The sequence below is a fragment of the Vicugna pacos genome, chromosome 13, assembly GCF_048564905.1.
Source record: "Vicugna pacos chromosome 13, VicPac4, whole genome shotgun sequence".
NCBI lineage: Eukaryota > Metazoa > Chordata > Mammalia > Artiodactyla > Camelidae > Vicugna > Vicugna pacos.
Genome location: NC_132999.1, coordinates 65,450,483 through 65,467,439, shown reverse-complemented (window position 1 = coordinate 65,467,439; position 16,957 = coordinate 65,450,483). Strand labels below are relative to the sequence as shown.

At 61.5% G+C, this 16,957-nt stretch overlaps 2 protein-coding genes across 3 annotated transcripts; one reads left to right on the top strand and one right to left on the bottom strand.

The window, feature by feature from the left end:
• The first annotated feature begins 250 nt into the window (after positions 1–250).
• On the top strand, positions 251–4,597 carry SMIM1 (small integral membrane protein 1 (Vel blood group)). Its single transcript, XM_006196598.4, has 4 exons — positions 251–377; positions 671–796; positions 2,548–2,676; positions 3,010–4,597. Exons 3-4 carry the CDS (start codon positions 2,567–2,569, stop codon positions 3,134–3,136), a joined length of 237 nt encoding a protein of 78 aa, XP_006196660.1. The 5' UTR covers positions 251–377; positions 671–796; positions 2,548–2,566; the 3' UTR covers positions 3,137–4,597.
• Positions 4,598–5,647: 1,050 nt separating this feature from the next.
• On the bottom strand, positions 5,648–14,953 carry LRRC47 (leucine rich repeat containing 47). Of its 2 annotated transcripts, XM_072975546.1 has the most exons (7): positions 14,287–14,953; positions 10,005–10,463; positions 9,124–9,240; positions 8,247–8,362; positions 7,640–7,742; positions 7,332–7,421; positions 5,648–7,250 (listed from the first exon to the last, which is right to left on the bottom strand). In XM_072975546.1, the coding sequence occupies exons 1-7, from the start codon at positions 14,902–14,904 to the stop codon at positions 7,005–7,007; spliced, it is 1,749 nt and encodes a 582-aa protein (XP_072831647.1). In that variant the 5' UTR covers positions 14,905–14,953; the 3' UTR covers positions 5,648–7,004. The 2 variants fall into 2 exon arrangements, with proteins under 2 accessions (XP_072831647.1, XP_072831648.1); XM_072975547.1 differs by lacking the exon at positions 9,124–9,240.
• Between the last annotated feature and the right edge of the window lie 2,004 nt (positions 14,954–16,957).

The window sequence follows — 16,957 nt, the reverse complement described above, 5'->3', positions numbered from 1 at the left end:
CGCGCACCTCCCAGAAGGCCAGGAGCCCGGTCCGCGCTCCCGCTCGCCGCGCCCCCTGCCGCGCGCCCCCCTCCTCCCCACGACTTCACCAGGCTCCTCCCGGGTTTCAGGAGCCCGGCGGCCGCGCGCACCCAAGCCCTGCCCAGCTCACCCACGGCCCCCAGGCCGCGCCCTGGCCGATCTGACGCGTCCCTTCCCCGGGCCCCACCACCCACCGCCCCGCCCACCCGGCCCCGCCCCAGGCTCCACCCGCTGGACCCTGTTCCGCCACCGCTCCGGCCCCACGACCCGACCCGGCCCCCCGCCCCCTCCCAGGCTCCGCCGGCCTCTGGCCAGGGACACGTCTGCTGCGCGCTGAGCCGCCGCGGACCAGCCAGGTGAGACGCGGGGTCGAGGCGCAGCTTCCTCGTGCAGCTTGAGGGAGGAGGTGGGCCTGGGTGCGGGAGCCCCGCGCCCTTCAAGGCTGCGGCCTCCCTGGCTTGCGAGCTGCCGGCCCAGGAGAGTGAAATTGCTGGGGTGGGGGCGAGGTTGAGGCTGTCCCCTGCCCACCGACCCTGAGGCTAGCTGCCCCCACAGCTCCCGCTGGCTGCCTGGGACGCCCCAGGGCCCCTTTCCTTTCCTGGCCCCTGGCACTGCCACGTCTCTTCACTTTTTCTTGATTTTCTTTAAGGTTGGAGGCATCGGAGGCTCTTCACATCCCGAGCCGTGGGCTGAAAGGTGGTGAGATCCACTGCCCAGGCTCTGATCATCTTTCCGGGCCCCGGAGGCTTTGACTCCGACCCAGGACTCTCCCCTTGTAAGTTGTGGGCCCCTTGGAGGTGCAGTAGGGGTAAAGGGGCCTAATGTCTGTGCAGCCCTGTGTGCCCAGGATTCTGTTCTCACGTGCTCCCTGGAGGCAATGGTAGCCCGTAAGGCTCCCAGGCTTAGCAGGTGGCCCTGCTAGGTAGCCCAGCCCCAGGGTCCTGTGACACGGTGTGCCATTGTGTGAGTGGGTGAAGCCCTCAGAAGCTCAGCTCTAGCACCTCACCAGGTTCTGGTGGCTTTATCTAATCAGGACAACTTGAGAGTCACAGTCCATATTAGTCAGGAACCATCCTGTTGCAAATAACAGCAACCCACTGGCCCAGGCTTGAACAGATTGGGATTGGCTCTCCTTACAGCAAGAAGCCCATGGGTAGGCAGTTGGTGTGGATCTGGTGACTCAGTACCATGGGCTAGTGTTGTAGGATATCCAGATTGCAAAGTGGCTGCTGCAGCTCCAGCCATCACATCAAGGCAGGAAGAAGGTGGCTATTCTTTCTTTCATGAAAGCAAGAGCCTGCTATTCCCTGCTGAACCCTAGCACACACCTGGGTGACATGGGAAAACAGGGATCAGAGTAGTGAACTTGTCTTATCCTGTGACTGTCACTTGGGGCTGGCATACTGCTGCCAGGGATTCTGGCCACAGGAGGGAGGGGGTGGGCATTAGGTAGGTAGCTAACAGAGTTGGCCCATAGCCCCTTTCCTGGACACTGTGGGAAAACAGAACCCACACTCAACAAATTCTTGGCTTCCTCCAGGCCTGAGACCTGGCCTGCATGGCTGCCCCAGAACTTGGGCTCCCGTGGGGAAAGGCTTCGTGGCTTTGAGACCAGCTCCCCTCCTTCCTGCAGGCCTGGGACTTGGGAAGGGGCAAACGGGGAACTCATGAAGCCAGGGGTTTAAGAACTGCCTGTTTCATGAGTTTCTGAAACTCAGCGTTGGCTTTTTGCTAGTGGTGCACTGTACCTTTAAGCCTCTGTGTCCAAGATTACCTGGAAGAAAGGTCAGTTTTTCCCAGGCTGGTGGGGGCTGAGCAAAGTCTCACCCCTAGAAGTGAGGGGCCTACCCAGCCCCTGGGCCCCCAGCAGGCCCAAGGGCCCCGAAAGTCCCAGCTCCTCCCACAGCAGTGGGTCAGGGAGGGGCTGCAATGCAGACGGGCCAGAGGCCAGAGGACGCAGCTGCTGTCAAAGGCTGCCAGGTCTCCTCCCCCTACCGGACAGGTCGTACCAGCCACCCTGAGGCCTCCTGCCCGCTCACCCCATCCCTTTTCTCCTCAGCCTCCAGGGATGGCTCTGGGGCCTTATCTGGTAGGAATGGGAGGGGAGGGAGCAGTTAGCAGGCTTGGTGACAGGAACGCCGCAGGTCTGCCGTGTCCTGTCTCAGGGTGGCAACAGCTGTGCCTGGAGGGTCCCTCCACCCCCAGGGGAGCAGGCTGGGTGGAAACACAGCCTCTCACATTCCTGAGGGCAGGGTTTGGCAGACTTTCAGGCTCCCTGCTGGAATTCCCTCTGCCGCCTCCCATGTGACCCGTGGCTTAAACCCTCTGCATCCTGGTCACCTCCTCAGCCAGATGAGAGGCTGCGGATAAAGGAGCCAGCCCACCTGAGAGCCCCCTGCTCTGTCCCCGCCCCCAGGCAGACCCTCACCCTAAAATCAGTGCCTCACAGAGCCCTGCCATTAACCTGACCGGGCCAGAACAGGGTGCCTCTGGAGGCCTCAGCCTGCCCTCTGCCCCTCCCGCCAGAGCCTCCGCAGCCCCCCGCATGCAGCCCCAGGAGAGCAGCATCCAGTACAGCAGGTGGGCCAACGGCAGCCGGGATGCAGTCAGCGTGGCCGCCGGGCCCGGCACAGAGGAGGCCTCCAGCTGGCAGAGGTGAGGGGCCGGGAGGTGCCCCACCTGGTCCCCCAGGCCAGCATGCCCAACACAGACCCCACCTTGTCCCTCCCACCTACCTGTGCTCCACACAGGTCACCAGCCGGGTGCCCACCCTGGGCAGTCTCAGCAGACCTGGTCCTCATGCCTTCCCCGGCATCTTCCCCTACTCGGATTCCTCCAGTCTCCCAAGTCCAGAGCAGCCAGGCAGCCCTCCTCCATGGCCCACCTGCCCTGGCTGGCTCCTCCTCCTCCCCCTCCCCACCCCACCCAGCCCCCACAGTCCACTCTGGGGCCCACCTGGGGCTCACCTGCCTGTGATTCTCACCCTAGGATCTCCTGGAAACTGTGTTCGGGCAAGCTGGGCATCTCCATGAAGGTGCTGAGTGGAGTGGCTCTCTTCTGGGCCGTGTTCATCCTGGGCTATGTCACCGGCTACTACGTGCACAAGTGCAAATAAATGCTGCCCAGCAGCCGGGGGCGGGGCTCGGAGGGACACTCACCACGCACAAGGGCCCATCTGTACCCGCAGACCTCAGTATGCACAGCCTCCCTGTGTACAGGTCCCTCTCTCCATACACAGCCCCCCCCCCACGGGCACAGACACTCCCCCCTCCCCATACACAGACTTTGGGGGTGCACAGGGCACAGGTGTACAGCCAGACAAGGACAGGGTACACAAGCAAGGGCAGGCGTGTGCATACCTGGCACACACAGCCACCCGGGGCTCACGTGGCTGGGAGATGGGTCCCCGCCTGAACTGGGGCTACAGGACACACCCAGGCTGGTCCTGCAGTCCTGGGCCCCCAGAACCCCCTTCCTTCCCCAGGCACCAGGTGGCTGTCGTTCCCCCACTGAGGACACAGGCCTAGCGGCCCAGGGTGGAGTAGGGGGAGGGGCCTCGGCCCTGGTCCCAGACCCACCACCGAATCTTTGGGCTTGTTCCCCTGGGGCCGTCCACCTCTGGAGGTGGGGGGCCCAGTGGGAGCCCGGCTCCCTGCCTGTGCCCCATGGGAGGACCAGAGCCTGTGCCTGGAGGCAGTCATTAAATGTCTGTTGGACAAAAGCATGGGTCTCGGTCTCTCCCATGGGTCCCCCCAGCCAAGCGAGACTCGTGGCAGCTGGGGTGAAGCCAGCCAGGGGCATGTGGATAGTGGCCAGGAGGCTTGTGGAGGGCCTGTACTGCTTGGCTCTGGCCTTGGGTGTGCCCCGTCCTGGTCCTGGCGGGGCCCCTGTGGGAGGTGGGGACACCCGGCAGGCTTGAGGGCCAGCATGTAGCCGGACCTGCTCCTGCCTGCCCTGACCACGGGCGGTCCCTCGCCCGCCTTGGGGCCGCTCCGGCCTCAGTAGGTGCCTTCCTGGGCCACACTTGGCCCTCGTCTGCTGTGAACTCGTGTCTCAGGCCCCGCAGACCCCTTGTTAGAAACACCTTAGGAATGCGGCCCTCGCCCCAGAACTGAGGGCGGGAATGAGGGACAGTCGGGATCTTTGTGGGCCCTGTGATCGGAGACCACATGGCAAACCTGGGTGTCAGAGACGTAGCTGGCAGGAAGGAGCAGAGGCCCCCACGGGATGGGCCTATGGGGATAGCAGGCCTGGGCCAGGTGGGCGTCAGGTGGGGCCTCACTGCCCAGGTGATCCCTAGCTCTGACCCCAAGGAGGGCGGCTGGGCATGGCCCCGGGGCGGTACCTGGCAAGCCTGCCTGTTCTCGGGCCGGGGCCTCCCAGCAGCGGTGCTCCGGCACGGCCGGCTGTGTGCTGGGAGCAAGGGAAGCAGGCTAAGGGGCAGCGGCGGAGGGCCTGGTCCAGCAGCCCTGGTCTTGAGCCTCAGTACCTGTCTCCAGAGAGACCCCTCCGCCCCCACCTGTTTGATCACGCTCTGGGGGAGGAGGCGCCAGCTGACCCACACCTGTCTGGTCTCATCCTGGAATCCCAGTTGGAGCCCCTTCCGGTCACCTCAGGACCGGCCCTGGGGTGGGGGCTGCGGGGAAGTGGGCAGGGGCTGGGTGCATTGCGGCTGCATGGCCTCTGTGGGCTCTCAGTGGTGGGCAGTCTGCTCTGGGGGTGCAGGGGCTGGGCGTCCCCGAGGGTACAGGACAGAAGGGAGGAGGGGCCCAGGCTGTCCCCTGCCTGTCACACCTCCCTCTTTGGGAAGCTGCCTTGGCCTCCCTGGCTTGAGACGTCCCTGAGTATCCCCTGGGCAGGGGCAGGTCTGCTGATGGACAGGTCAGATGCCACTGGCCACGGGCAAGGCAGGGAGGTGGGATGGGGCAAGGAGGGACAGCCAGGTGCGGTCCATGCTGAGGGTGGGGGTGGGGGCAGTACCAGGGGCCGGAGGAGAGGAAGTGACCTCCGGAGCCTGTCCAGCTCGGTCTGGTAATGCTGGGTGCCACCCATGGGTCCTCACAACGCCTGCTCCCCAGGGTGGGGGAGCCCTGGGGGTGGCCGTGGACCGCAGAGCCTGGTGCTGGGGTCCTGCCCTGCATGCTCATGGCCCAGCAGATGTCTGGGTGGAGAGCTGGGGGCACTGGCCCACGCCCTGGTGGACGTGGTGTCCTCTGCCCGTGGGCTCTGCTGGCACTGGCTGCCTGGCCTGTGGGGAGGCTGCAGGCAGAGGCACACGGGATACCTGCCTCCACCTGGGCCACCTCAGGGAAATGGGCCCCCGGCCCCGGCTGCACCCAAGTGGTCAGGGTGGAGGCGGCGTCCTGACAGCCCCAGGAGGGTTGGAGAGGGTGGGACAGGCCTCCCCCTCTGTAGACGGCCCGGAATTGGGATGATCTGGTGGGGACGGGTTCCCACCTGGCGCTTCAGACCTGGAAGATGCTGCAGGAAGCTGGTTCCCAGGATCCTGGGGTTGCCCCACTCTTTGGTGGCAAGATCTGTGCTGGGAAGGAGGGCCCAGGTCCTCAGTGTCCCCATGGATGCTCCCCACCCCCGCCTCCAGAAACACTGAGAGGGAGCCCACGTGTTCCTACTGAACGCTTTTAATTAGAGGGTCACACGGGCCAAGGAGGAGAAACGTCAAAGGGACTTTGTGCTGCAAGTGGAGTGCGTTTCCAGACCTCAAGTGGACTCCAGCTGCATCAGAAAAGGGCAGCAGGTGCTGGGGCTTCACTTCCACCTAGGAGACCCTGGGCCACATGCCACGTGGCAACTGAGGCTGTGGTCTCGGAGCCAAGAGGGCAGCTCGGCTGTGGCGCAGCCCCCCAGGAGGGCTTAGCCGAGATGCCCACGCCTGCGCCAGCCATGGCATCTGTGGCTTTGGCAGCCCGAGGGTCAGGAAGTGACAAGGCAGAGCCACCGATCTGCAGGTGCCGGGCAGGTTTGGGGGAGATACTGTCACTTGGCGCCCACATTGGCCCAGCCGAGCACGGCCACCCCTGGGACTGGGGGTGAGCCGTCCTGGTGGTGACCGGGGAGCTGGGCTGGGTGACCGGGCAGCTCTGGCTCATCCTTCCAGGCAGGGTGGCTCGGCTCTGGGGAAACTGTGGCCGAGCAGCAGGCCCGGGCGAGCGGGGTCTTGGCCTCATGCGTGTCTGGGCTCTGTGACCTCCGGAGTCAGAAGTCTGGTGGCTTCTCCAGTCACTGCTGCCCCGTCCTCCAGTGGGCTGTCGACGACGGACAGTTTACAAAGGGAACTGTCCCATCTGGGCGTGGATGGGAAACCTGTACACGGACCTGGAGACATGGGTGTCACACCTCATCTCCGCGGGGCCGACTTTCCAAGCATGGAGCCCGGCCCAGCGCAGGAGGCGGGCCCGCTGTTGCTCACGGATGTTGGGCATCTCCATCCCCGACGTGGCCACCAGCAGTTCTGAGGAGACTCTGCCAGTTCCAGGGTCACAGGAAGAAGTTTTTTAAAAAGATTATGATTTGTAGCAGCTGGAGAACGTGATGCCCCACGTGTCCAGGCCGCGCTGCGGGCACAGTGTCGCTGGGAGACCCGGGGTCGTAGGAAAATAGCTGCTGGTCAATAAAAGGCGGGGCGTCTCGCTCCTCACCCAGCTGAACACTCCAGCCAGTGACAGCGCCCTCTTCGCCGTGAGTACAGGTGCTGGCTGTGTGCTGACATGGTTTCAGGACTTTCTGAACAGTTCGCTCCCACATTCGAGTAACTTCACACACAGTCTCAGTGAAGTCAGGCTGGTGCTGCAGAGGCGACGCCCTTTCAGCTCACGGCCACATGGCCTCCCTTTCCAACAGAGCCGTCTGGAAAACTGAACAAAGAATGCATGTGTCTTAAAAGCCCCGAGGGGAACGAATAACTGAGTGTCACGGGGCAGACTCCGGCAGGGCCGGCGGCGCCAGCAGCACGGCTCCGGCTGTCAGCGGATCACGGTCACGTGGGCTGCGATGTCCAGGTCCGTCTTGGACGGGTACACCACCTTCAGGTGCCCCTCCTCGTCCACCACCCGAACCTGCTCCACCACCAGCGGCGAGTACCCGTCACTTTCCGCACCAGGAGTCGCCCTGGGACCCGAAAGTTGCCCAGAAACTGCATCAGCTTCAGGGTCGGAGAGGGAGCCCTCCTCCTTGTTTTCCAAAGTGTATTTGTTGATTTCTGCCATTTTCTGCAAATAAAAGGTATCTTTTTAACCGCGAGATCAGAGGTGGCCCGGGGAGACTCTGAGGTGGCCGCAGGGTGCACGTACCAGGATGAGGGTGTCCATGATGTCCTTGCAGATCTGCAGACTGGTGGCGCTGGTCACTTCCAGAAACAGGTCACATGTGGTTTTCTTAATCTTCAAAAGAAACGGGAAAGATTTCAGAGAAGAATAAAGTAATACAAGGGCCACCAGCAACTGCAACACCTCATCTGAAGAAAAGCAGGGAGACGGCGTCACCCAAACCCAGGCTGTCGCCTCCGTGAGCAGAGACAGCCCCAGGTGTGGTGCATGTGGTGAGACGCGTGCGCTAGCGCCGCCCGTGGGAGCCTGGCAGACGCCGGGCCGCCGCCCACCTTGGTCTTCTCGCTGTTTGTTATCGGCGGGAAGGAGATCACGTCGCCCTCGGCGTCCACGAGGCACGGGTAGTTTTCTTTCCCGTCCAGTAAGTGCAGGTACCTGCGCGGGAGGGGGCACCGATCACAGGCGCAGCCACGACAGACCTGCAGCGAGCGGGCAGTGCGAGCCCTCCGGACAGTGGCGGCGCAAGGCCCAGGGCGCGTGTCAACAGCCGGGCCGAGGAAGGCTCCGAGGCCTGTGTCCGCAGGGTGGCGGCCCGGCGCGGCAAGGGATGTCCAGGCAGGACAGTCTGACGGCGCCCCAGGGCCTCTACGTGCCCGGCCCCGCCCTGCCCAATCTGGAGCAAACGCGGTGGGGCTGTGCCTCTCCCCACCCCTCTGTCCCTGCGTGCCTGGCATCTGTGCCGATGGCCACCCTCCCGTGGGACACTCCTGTCACCTGGTTCTCTGGGGCCTGAGAAGCTGGGCTCACGGTACCCTCTTTCCTGACTAGAGGGACTGAAGGCTGGGGAGGTTCCTCGAGTTCTGGCGGCTTCAGGAGCTCCCCGGACGACGGCGGCTCCCGAGGCCGCCCCCAGCCCCGCTCGCTGCCCGCAGCGCCCACCTGTGCAGGCCTGAGACGTTCTGCCTCTTCTTCTGCTTCCTGTGCTCCTCCGCCTCCAGCTGCAGCTGCCGCACCAGGTCCTTGGCCTTGACCTCTCTGCGCCCCAAGGGGATGATCTGCGGGGCGGAGGCCGCACATCAGCCGAGTGGAAACAAGCCGGCTTTGGGGCCACAGCCCCGTCCTCTCGCTCACTATGGCTCTGAGCACCACGACCCCCGCACTCTCCTCTATCCACCTCCACGGCAGTGGGATGCTTCTGAGAGCTGACGACCCCTGGGTGGAGGTCAAGGTGACTGAGGGCCGAATTTGCCCTTCACGTCACCTGTGGACACACTGTGCCTTCAGAGGTCACCTCGGGCACCCGGACGCCCAAACACTCCAGTACTTAAGAAGCTGGGCTGAACCTTAACCCGCCTAACAGACGACCACGTCTGCACGCCCATCCGTCCCGAGGAGGCCGAGGGAGGAGGTGGGGCCGGTGGCCGGAGCTGGTCCTCAGGCGAGCAGCACAGCACTGAGGTCCGCACGGTGGCCACCGGGAAGCCTCCCTGCCCGGGACCTGCGAGCACTGTGCAGAGCTCACAGACTAGGAGCAGGACCTTGATGGAGCAACTCAGTTGAAGTCAATCCCAAAGTACAGCGTTTGCAAGTGGGATATACACCACAACGTTTGGCTAAAAGTTAGTGGAGAAAGGCCCCTTTCAATCACCACCTCCTGGCGACACGGCCCGTCTGGTTATCTGATGTGTCGGCTAGGAGCACAGGAAGGCCCGGGTCCGTGCAGAATGCTCCAACTCAATCAACAGCACGTGTATTTTTCGAAAAACAGAAAATGAGCCCTCAAATCGCAAACACCGGGAGGGCCATGCGGCTTCACCTTGAGGTCCTGCGGCGGGCGGGCAGCGTACAGCAGGGGCCCCCGCACCGCTCTGAGGTCGTGGGTCGCGATGGTGGCCGCTGTCCTCTTCTCGCAAAGGTCCTCATGGAGCTTGGTCTGCGACACAAGATCCAAGGTGGGCGGGCAGGTCTCAGTGGGCGAGGCTGGCGGGGATGAGCCCACCTGTCACTGCAGCCGCCTGCCACCACCTCACCGGTTGCCTCCCCAAGCCACATTTTTGTAGAAACACTGTCAGAAAATGATCTTATCTATTGATCAGCAGAATTCCTTCTTTCCTTGACTCTAGTACACAACATTCAAGGCTTTAAAGGACCATCCTGGTTAAAATTTATGACTGAATGAACAAAAGTGTAACCTAAACAGAACGATGACCCCAGCGTGTTTTTCTTCCCAGACACTGATCTCTGAGTTCTGAGCTCCTGCCACGCGTGCCCCGACTGCCTCCCTGAACAGAGTCCCTTCCACGAGGCAGCCTCAGCCCTGCTGGCCACACTCGGGGTCTCCCACATGTGAGGATGTGCCTTTTATTTTAAAAGCCGGGCAGACTTCACAGAAAAGCAATAACCTGCAAGTTCGCCTAGCTGAAATCTAACAAAACTGAACAACTCACCTAAGAATGTGCTGGCAAGAGCTGACAATTTTAATGCTATCTCCTGTGAAACTCAATGTAGAATTTATTACTGAAACCAGGAAGCCCACTAGTGTTCAGAGACTCAAGAAACGCTCATTGCCCCGGGCAAGGAGGCCCAGGCCTGCCCCATTTTCTAGGCGAGGAAACCGAGGCATTTGGCAGGAGCGAAGGCCAAGGTCACCGGCCCCACAGCCCGCCCCCACCTCGTCTGCCAGCCACAAGCACCCACCTGGGAGGAAAGAAACCGCTTGAGTGCGTTCCCGGGCCGCAGGTCCATGCCCCGCACTACGGCGCCCACGATGAATGGCCGGATGTCCTTGACCTCGGGGCTCACCCTGACCATCAGTGGGGCCGGGTTCTCGGACACGTGCAGGACCCTGAGCAGCAGCCGGCTGGCCTCGTCCACCGCCGCCTCCTCGCCCTCACCGCTCTCTTGCTTCCTCCGCTCCCTCCTCTTCCTCCGGCTCTCCTCCTTGTCCGCGCCATCTGCCCTGCCCCTGCCGCGGCCGCCCCCGCGGCCCCCAGCACGCAGGTACTCCAGGATGGACCTGGTCTGGCAGCCACTGACCATCTTCTCCAGGCGCTTGTCCCTTAGCCTGTTCCCTCGGAAGTTGATCTCCTTGAGCTTGGGGCAGTCGGCCAGCTCCGCTGGGATCTCGCTCAGCTGGTTGTTGGACAGGTCCAGCGTCTGGGAGGGAGACAGGACACATCAGACTTCCGAGCTCCAGCCAGGTGCCAGGATGAGGGAAAGGACCCGCAGTCCTGTGGCCACCGGCTCCTGCCCGGTGCCTCCTCGGAGGGGAAGGCGAGAGTGGGCTCCCACAAGCTCTGTGAAACAGTGGTGGTGATGGCACTGCAGGACCACAGATTTCTCGCCGTGACAACAACAGCACAACTTCAAGCCGGTGGTCAGGGTGCAGAAAGACTGCAAGGGACGAGGGGGCTGTTTGGTCAAAGGCAGAAAGAACTGTACATGAGAAACAGGTTCCCTGCAGAATGGTACCAAGGTTTCTTTAAATTAAATGAGCAAAAAAGAAAGACCAGAGCAGGAGTAACACAGAGTCACACTTCCCATTGTGCTGCGATGTTGCCAGCACCTGGGCACCAGGAGGTGGCATCTCCCCCAGCCCGGCCTCCTAACTCACTACAAACTGGCAGCATCAGCACCAGCCAGCTCTAAGCCCAGGCCTGTGGGACTGACCCAGCAGAATATGCCCAGCATTAGAATGAGCCTGAGCCGGAGGATAAGCTGAGGCCGGATGTCCCTGTGTGCACAATGAGCCTGGCCTGGCCCAGAAGAACCAGGTGCTCACCCTGCTCGGAGGCCGGCAGTTATAGCGAAGGGCTGGCATTTCAAGGTCAGGTTTGGACCTGCCCACCCAACTCTGGGGTCTCCTGCATGGTCCAAGGGGAGCTTTGGCCAAACAGCTGGAAGTCCACTGGCCACCCACCCTTGCGGCAGGAAAATACAGCCGCCGGGTGGATGGAGTGTCTCTGCATTCACGTGAAAAGACCCAGAAAGAGCAGCAGAGGAAGAGCCCACAGGGCGGCAGCGGCGGGTGGAGGCAGGGGGGCCGTGCCTCGCTGGCTCCCAGCCCCAACTAGAGCAGCTTCAGGCCAGCAGCCTGGTCAGGTGGTGCCCACAGAGGACAGGGGCAAGGGTATTGGGAGGGGGTCTTCCAGAAGACACCCACTCACTCCCTTTCCATGGGTAGCACAAAAGGGTGGGTGGGGCCGGCCCCTGACCTTAGACAGTGACTCCACTGCCTTCTGGGCCATGCTGCTGGGAAAGGGACCCTTAATTCCCAGTTGCGAGCCCCAGAGACGCAACTCCACCCCAGAAATGTGGAAGAGACTGGTCCTTGTTCCAGCAGACGGTGGCCAGGCTGAGGGGACCTGGACCCACCATCTCCGGCAGCCACTGAGAAAATAAAAAGACAGAAGGATTCTTCTCCTATTACCAGGCAAAGGCTTCACATGCAAAGTTTAATGTCTCTGTGAAACCTGGTTACGGGAGGAGCCCTGCTTACCACCGAAATCAGACAACGTAAGTGGGCGGGATTCTGGTAGGAAGTGGGAGGAATCCTGTGGTCCTTTAGCTAATGGCCCATCCTGGCCCGATGCGGAAGTCTGGGGGCACGTCTGTGCTGCACATGCTTGCGTCAGTCCCAGACGTGCAGGGCCGTGGGGCTGGGAACAGTCATTCAAAATGAGGGTTCCCCACCCTCGGCGCATCACAGCCCTGGGCTGGGCCCGACGGGTAACAGATCCCCAGTGGGGAGAAGTCCACTCCACAGTCTCCTAGGTTCCCACTGGGGAAACCCAGCTGGATGGGTCTGAGACCAGGGGGACGATGGTGAAGCCAGGCTCCCCAGAGGTGGAGTTAACTGGTGAGGGAAAGACAGCTGTCTCCTCAGCTGCCTCGTCCCAGGTGACTGCATCGGGGAAGGTCAGGCCTTCAAGGTTGCAGGCCTGGGACCACCACCTGGCGGCAGCTCCCAGGGGAGTGGGCACCAAGGCACTTGCTTGTATCTGATGTCTCCCGACTGGAGTGAGTGGCACAAGCAGGGGCCTGTGTGGCGTCACTCTGGTGGCTCCCAGAGTACCTCCAGGTACCCACATCCTGGTGTGACATCTCCCATGAATTGGACTGAGCTCTACCGATTTAACCAACAGGCTGCAGAGGAAGTGACAGGCTGCGGATCCCAGGTCTGCTCCTTAAGGAGCTGGGCAGCTTCCGCTTTTGCGCTCTAAGGAGCCCTGGGCTGCCACGTACGAAGTCAGACTATGGAGCCGGCGCGGGAGAGGTCCCAAGACGACACCGAGAGAGGCCCAGCCTGGAGCCCGTGGACCGCAGCCACACGAGTATCAGGAGCGAGGCCAGTCCAGAATGGAGAACCGCGAGCAAGTTAGCAGGTCTTCCTGGTGCTGCGGTCACCCTCACAGTTCTCCAGGGGAGCAGACAGGCCCGGGACGCCGAGCTGTCTTCCCGCAGCACTAGGAAGGACCGAGAACAGATCGTACCCAAGCTCCAGCCTGGGGAGTGACGCTGCTTCACCCAGTTCTGGTAGCTGCTCCTTATGGAGGTGCCAAAGGACACCTGAGCCCAGAAGGGATTCCAAGTAGCTCTTACAAGACAGTCTCCAAGAAACAGGTCTCTTCCCATGAAAGAGGGTGGATGGAAGTCTAAAGTGGTGACCAGGCTGGGCCAGGCCAGGGGGACCTGAGCAAGCGAGATGTTCTCTTTGACTGAATGAGGGTGTTCTGGACACAATGAAGATGACTTTACTGGGTGGGTACTACAAAGAGTAGCATAGGACATTACTGAAAAAAAAATCCCCAAACCAAACTTGAATACTGGTGAGACATTACAGATTTAAAGAAAAATACAAAAACTGCACTCACATGATGCTGTTAAGCTACACATCTGGTACACGCGCCTTCTGGAAAACCAAGGGATGTATCAGACAGAATAGAAAGTGCTTACACCGTGTGTCATACCGGAGCCTTAGAGGGAGGCCTCAGCCCTGGGTGACAGTGTCCTAGGGAGTCACAGCCCCCCCAGCTTCTTCCTGGAAATGCCAGCAAGCATGTGCCACTGTGCAGGGTGGTCCCATCTATTTCTCTTAACCACTAACACACACACACACACACACAGCTCTATCCCAACACAGACGTTAGTAAAATGAGTTGGCAACATCTTAAAAGTAATTTCTGCTGCAAATAGGTCAGTTGTTAAACTGTATATACATTTTATTGTTACAGAAAGTAGGCATAAAAAGATGAAAAATAGGAGGAAGAAATGCAGGCCTTTTTTAAGGAGAGGAGCCTGGATTTTGTCCCAATCATTGTGACTTCTGCCCTCCTGTCTCTTACTCAACAGACTTAATATTAATAGTCCCTTGTTTTGAGATAAGCATTCCACTGGGACCTGGGGACCCAAGATGAATAAGCCAGCAGTCCCTAGACAACGCAGTCTAGAGGAAACCCCAAATTGCTGTCTACTTTGGGCAACACCTTCCGGCTTTTGATAAAACAGGAATAACAACCCTCTACCTTGCGAAGCAGTTGCTAGAGGTAAGGGAAGTGTCCTACGTGAAATCACACGCTGTGCCCTTATGGGAGTTCTAGTCACTTCACATCTTCCTGCACCGTCTGGATGGCCCCCTACACAGGGCCTACCAGGTCATTTCACAAGTACTTGGGACTACAAAAACTAAGGCATAAATCCCTGTTGTTGATCTGCTTTTCACCTAAGAGAGAAGCTGTTTGCTGCCAATGACAAAACAGTGTTACAGCCCAGACGTGAACAGTGTGCGATGCGCGTCCAGAGGACCACCAGAGGTTGGAGGCCAGGTGGTGGGAGGGGACCGAGGGTGGGCCGACTTTCCAGAGGTGCCGCCACGATGAGCAGGGACGTCAGCTGGGTCGGCTCAGCACCGGGAGGAGATCCCCCTCCCTGGCGACAACAGGGCCCGCCCGCCCCGCCCGCGCCGGGCCGCCCTGCTGACCTTGAGTGAGGCCAGGTGGGCGATGTCGGGGCTGAGCTCCCGGAGGCGGTTGTCGGCGGCCGCCAGTTCGCTGAGCAGCGGCAGCGCGCCGGGGCGGAAGAGCGCGGCGGGGAAGGAGTCCAGGCAGTTGCCGGTGAGGTTGAGCGTCTGCAGGCGCGGGGCGCAGAGCGCCAGGTCGGCGGGCAGCTCGCGCAGCCGGTTGCCGCTGAGGTTGAGGCTCTGCAGCTGCGGGAGGCCCGGCGGCTCGGCGGGGCCCAGGCCCTGGCCCGGCGGCAGCGCCTCCAGCGCGTTGCCCGACAGGTCGAGCACGCGCAGCGCGGGCAGCGGGCCGAGCTCCGGGCTCAGGCCGGGCCCCAGCGCGTTGCGCCGCAGCACGAGGCTGTGCAGCTGCGGGAGGCCCTGCGCCAGGCCCGGCCCCGGCTCGCGCAGGCTCCCGCAGCCGCTCACCTCCAGGTAGTGCAGCAGCGGCAGCGTGAAGAGCCGCGGCGGCAGCCGCCCGCCCGCCGCGCGCACCCGCTGCTCCAGCCCGGGCCCGGTCAGCAGCAACTCCCGCCGCCGCTCCCGCTCGGCCAGCTCCAGCTCGGGCCAGGCCTCAGGCGCCGCCGCCGCCGCCGCCATCGCGCCGCCGCTCCCGCAGCCCACGCGGGGCGCTTCCGGGGCGCGCGGCGCCACTTCCGGTCTGGGCCGGAAGGAGCCGTAGAGAGCCGCCGCAGGCTAGAGCGCCGCAGAGGAGCCCGGGGGCGGGGCTGCGAGGCGGTCACAGCCGGGTCTCCCTGTCCTCGCGGTGGGCGGGGGCGTCGGGGCGGGCACGGCGGCCCCCGCGCCCGGGCCCTGGAGGTGCGGCGAGTGTTGAGCCCCACGCCCGAGGGAGCCCTCCCGCCCGTGGGGCTGAGGGAGGAGCGGGGGCTGTCCCACCGCCGGCTGCCCTGGAGCGAAGGCCGGAGAGGGGGCGCGCGGAGGGGCCCAGGAAGACGCGGGGCTCCGGGGGGGCTTAGGGTTCCGGGGGACACCATCTCGAGGGAGGGAGGAGGGGAGGGTCCAGGAGGACGCGCGGAGTACGGGGTGAGATGCAGGGTGCAGGTCGCGCAGCCTCCCGGCGGTGAGCCCGTCTTCCCGGGGAGGCGAGGCTCCCCGGGGGCCCTGTGACGACCGAGTGCCCTTGAGGGGGTCTGTCGGCAGACGGGGGGGCAGTTCCCCAGACCGCTCCCTGCGTGGGCTGGTTTTCAAGAGCACACAGCTCAGAAGTCAGTGTGTTGGACTGTCATGTTTTGCGGTCGTGTGATCTGAACTCGGAGGCACGCTTCGGGGTGGCGTATTCCGCTACCCTTGAAAACCTAACCAGGCACCTTTCAGTAATTTTCCACCCACTGGCCCCATCTGCCCTGTGGCCGTAAACCTCTGTCGACTGAAATAAATGAGCAGCCTAAAAGTTGAGAGCTATGTTTTATCTGGTGGGAGGACTCGAGCCGGGATGGCAGCCCCTCAGATGGCTCTGAGGGGCTGCTCTGAAGAGGTAGGGGAGGAGCCAGGATATATAGGAGCTTTACAACACAGACCAGGTAGATGGAACAGTAAAAGATTGCTTGTTATCTAAAGAAAGCCAGGTATCTCAAGTTAAGGAATTTAGTGCTTTTCTATGTATGGGAGGAAGCAAACATGTGGGCTCATTGAATTCATTCCTTTGACAAGCACCTCGCTGTCTAGGGCCAGTATCCTGTCCTTTCTTGTTCTGAGTCCCCTCCGAGGGCACCACTGTGAGTGGCTGCAGAGGCCGGGCTGCAGGCTGGTCTCCAGTGGGGGGGGGGGCAGCGGCTGATGACTTGATGGCTTTGTTTACTGATACGGTTTGCAGTACTTTTTGTTCACATATGTATTCCGAGTTGAGTTCATGCTCCCCTATTGCAAGTCTTAGGTTAAGTCTTCCTGGCTGTTTTTAACAAGCATCCAGTGCAAAAAACAATTTTTTTTTTCTTTTCCAGATTAGTAGTTTGTGTATTGGAGTCTCCAGGAAATTACAAGTGACTGATGCCCAGTCCCTTGTCTGGAGACTGGCCTGATAGTCTGGGTGTGGGATTTTTAGCAGCACCCCCCGGTGTTCCTGCTGGGTAGGCGAGGCTGAGAAACTGCTTGGGTCAGGCAGTCTTCCCGTGTTGGGATCCACTCCCCAGAGGTGTTAGGAGGAGAAGGGTTGGAGGAATGAACGCTTAGATCAGCTCCCTTGTTCTCTCTGCCTGTTTTCATAAACTACTCACCCCAGCAGGGTTTCCGGTTGTTTTGTTTTGAAATTTCCAAACTTGTATTGAAGGGCAGTACACATCCAGAAGAGTGTGCACACCTGGTTGTGAACTTCCTCCAGACAGAAAACACCCGTGCAGCCAACACACGTGACAGAAGCAGGTGCTCACCCGTCCCCCCGCACCCCTTGTCCCCCCACACCGTGGACTAGTTTTGCTGGTTTTTGCACCTCCTGTATGGTGTGCAGGGCCAGCTCCGTGGTGCCTGGTTTCCTTTGCTCAACCTTATGCCTGCAGGACCATCCATGCGTGGGAGGCACCTGTGGATGGGTCATAGGAAAGCTGTGAATGTACCATATTTATTTCCAGCAGGGCCTTGGTGCTGCCCTGACTTCGCCCCCGTCACCCCCCGTGACCCCACAGGAACGCTGGATGTT

Excerpts from the sequence above, each read along its gene's own strand:
- SMIM1 (XM_006196598.4), top strand. The coding sequence starts at position 2,567 with ATGCAGCCCCAGGAGAGCAGCATCCAGTACAGCAGGTGGGCCAACGGC. Across the intron at positions 2,677-3,009 it reads GAGGCCTCCAGCTGGCAGAG|GATCTCCTGGAAACTGTGTT; the intron begins GTGAGGGGCCGG and ends TTCTCACCCTAG.
- LRRC47 (XM_072975546.1), bottom strand. The coding sequence starts at position 14,904 with ATGGCGGCGGCGGCGGCGGCGCCTGAGGCCTGGCCCGAGCTGGAGCTG. Across the intron at positions 10,464-14,286 it reads CCCACCTGGCCTCACTCAAG|ACGCTGGACCTGTCCAACAA; the intron begins GTCAGCAGGGCG and ends TCTCCCTCCCAG. Across the intron at positions 8,363-9,123 it reads GCCCGCCGCAGGACCTCAAG|ATCATCCCCTTGGGGCGCAG; the intron begins GTGAAGCCGCAT and ends TCCGCCCCGCAG.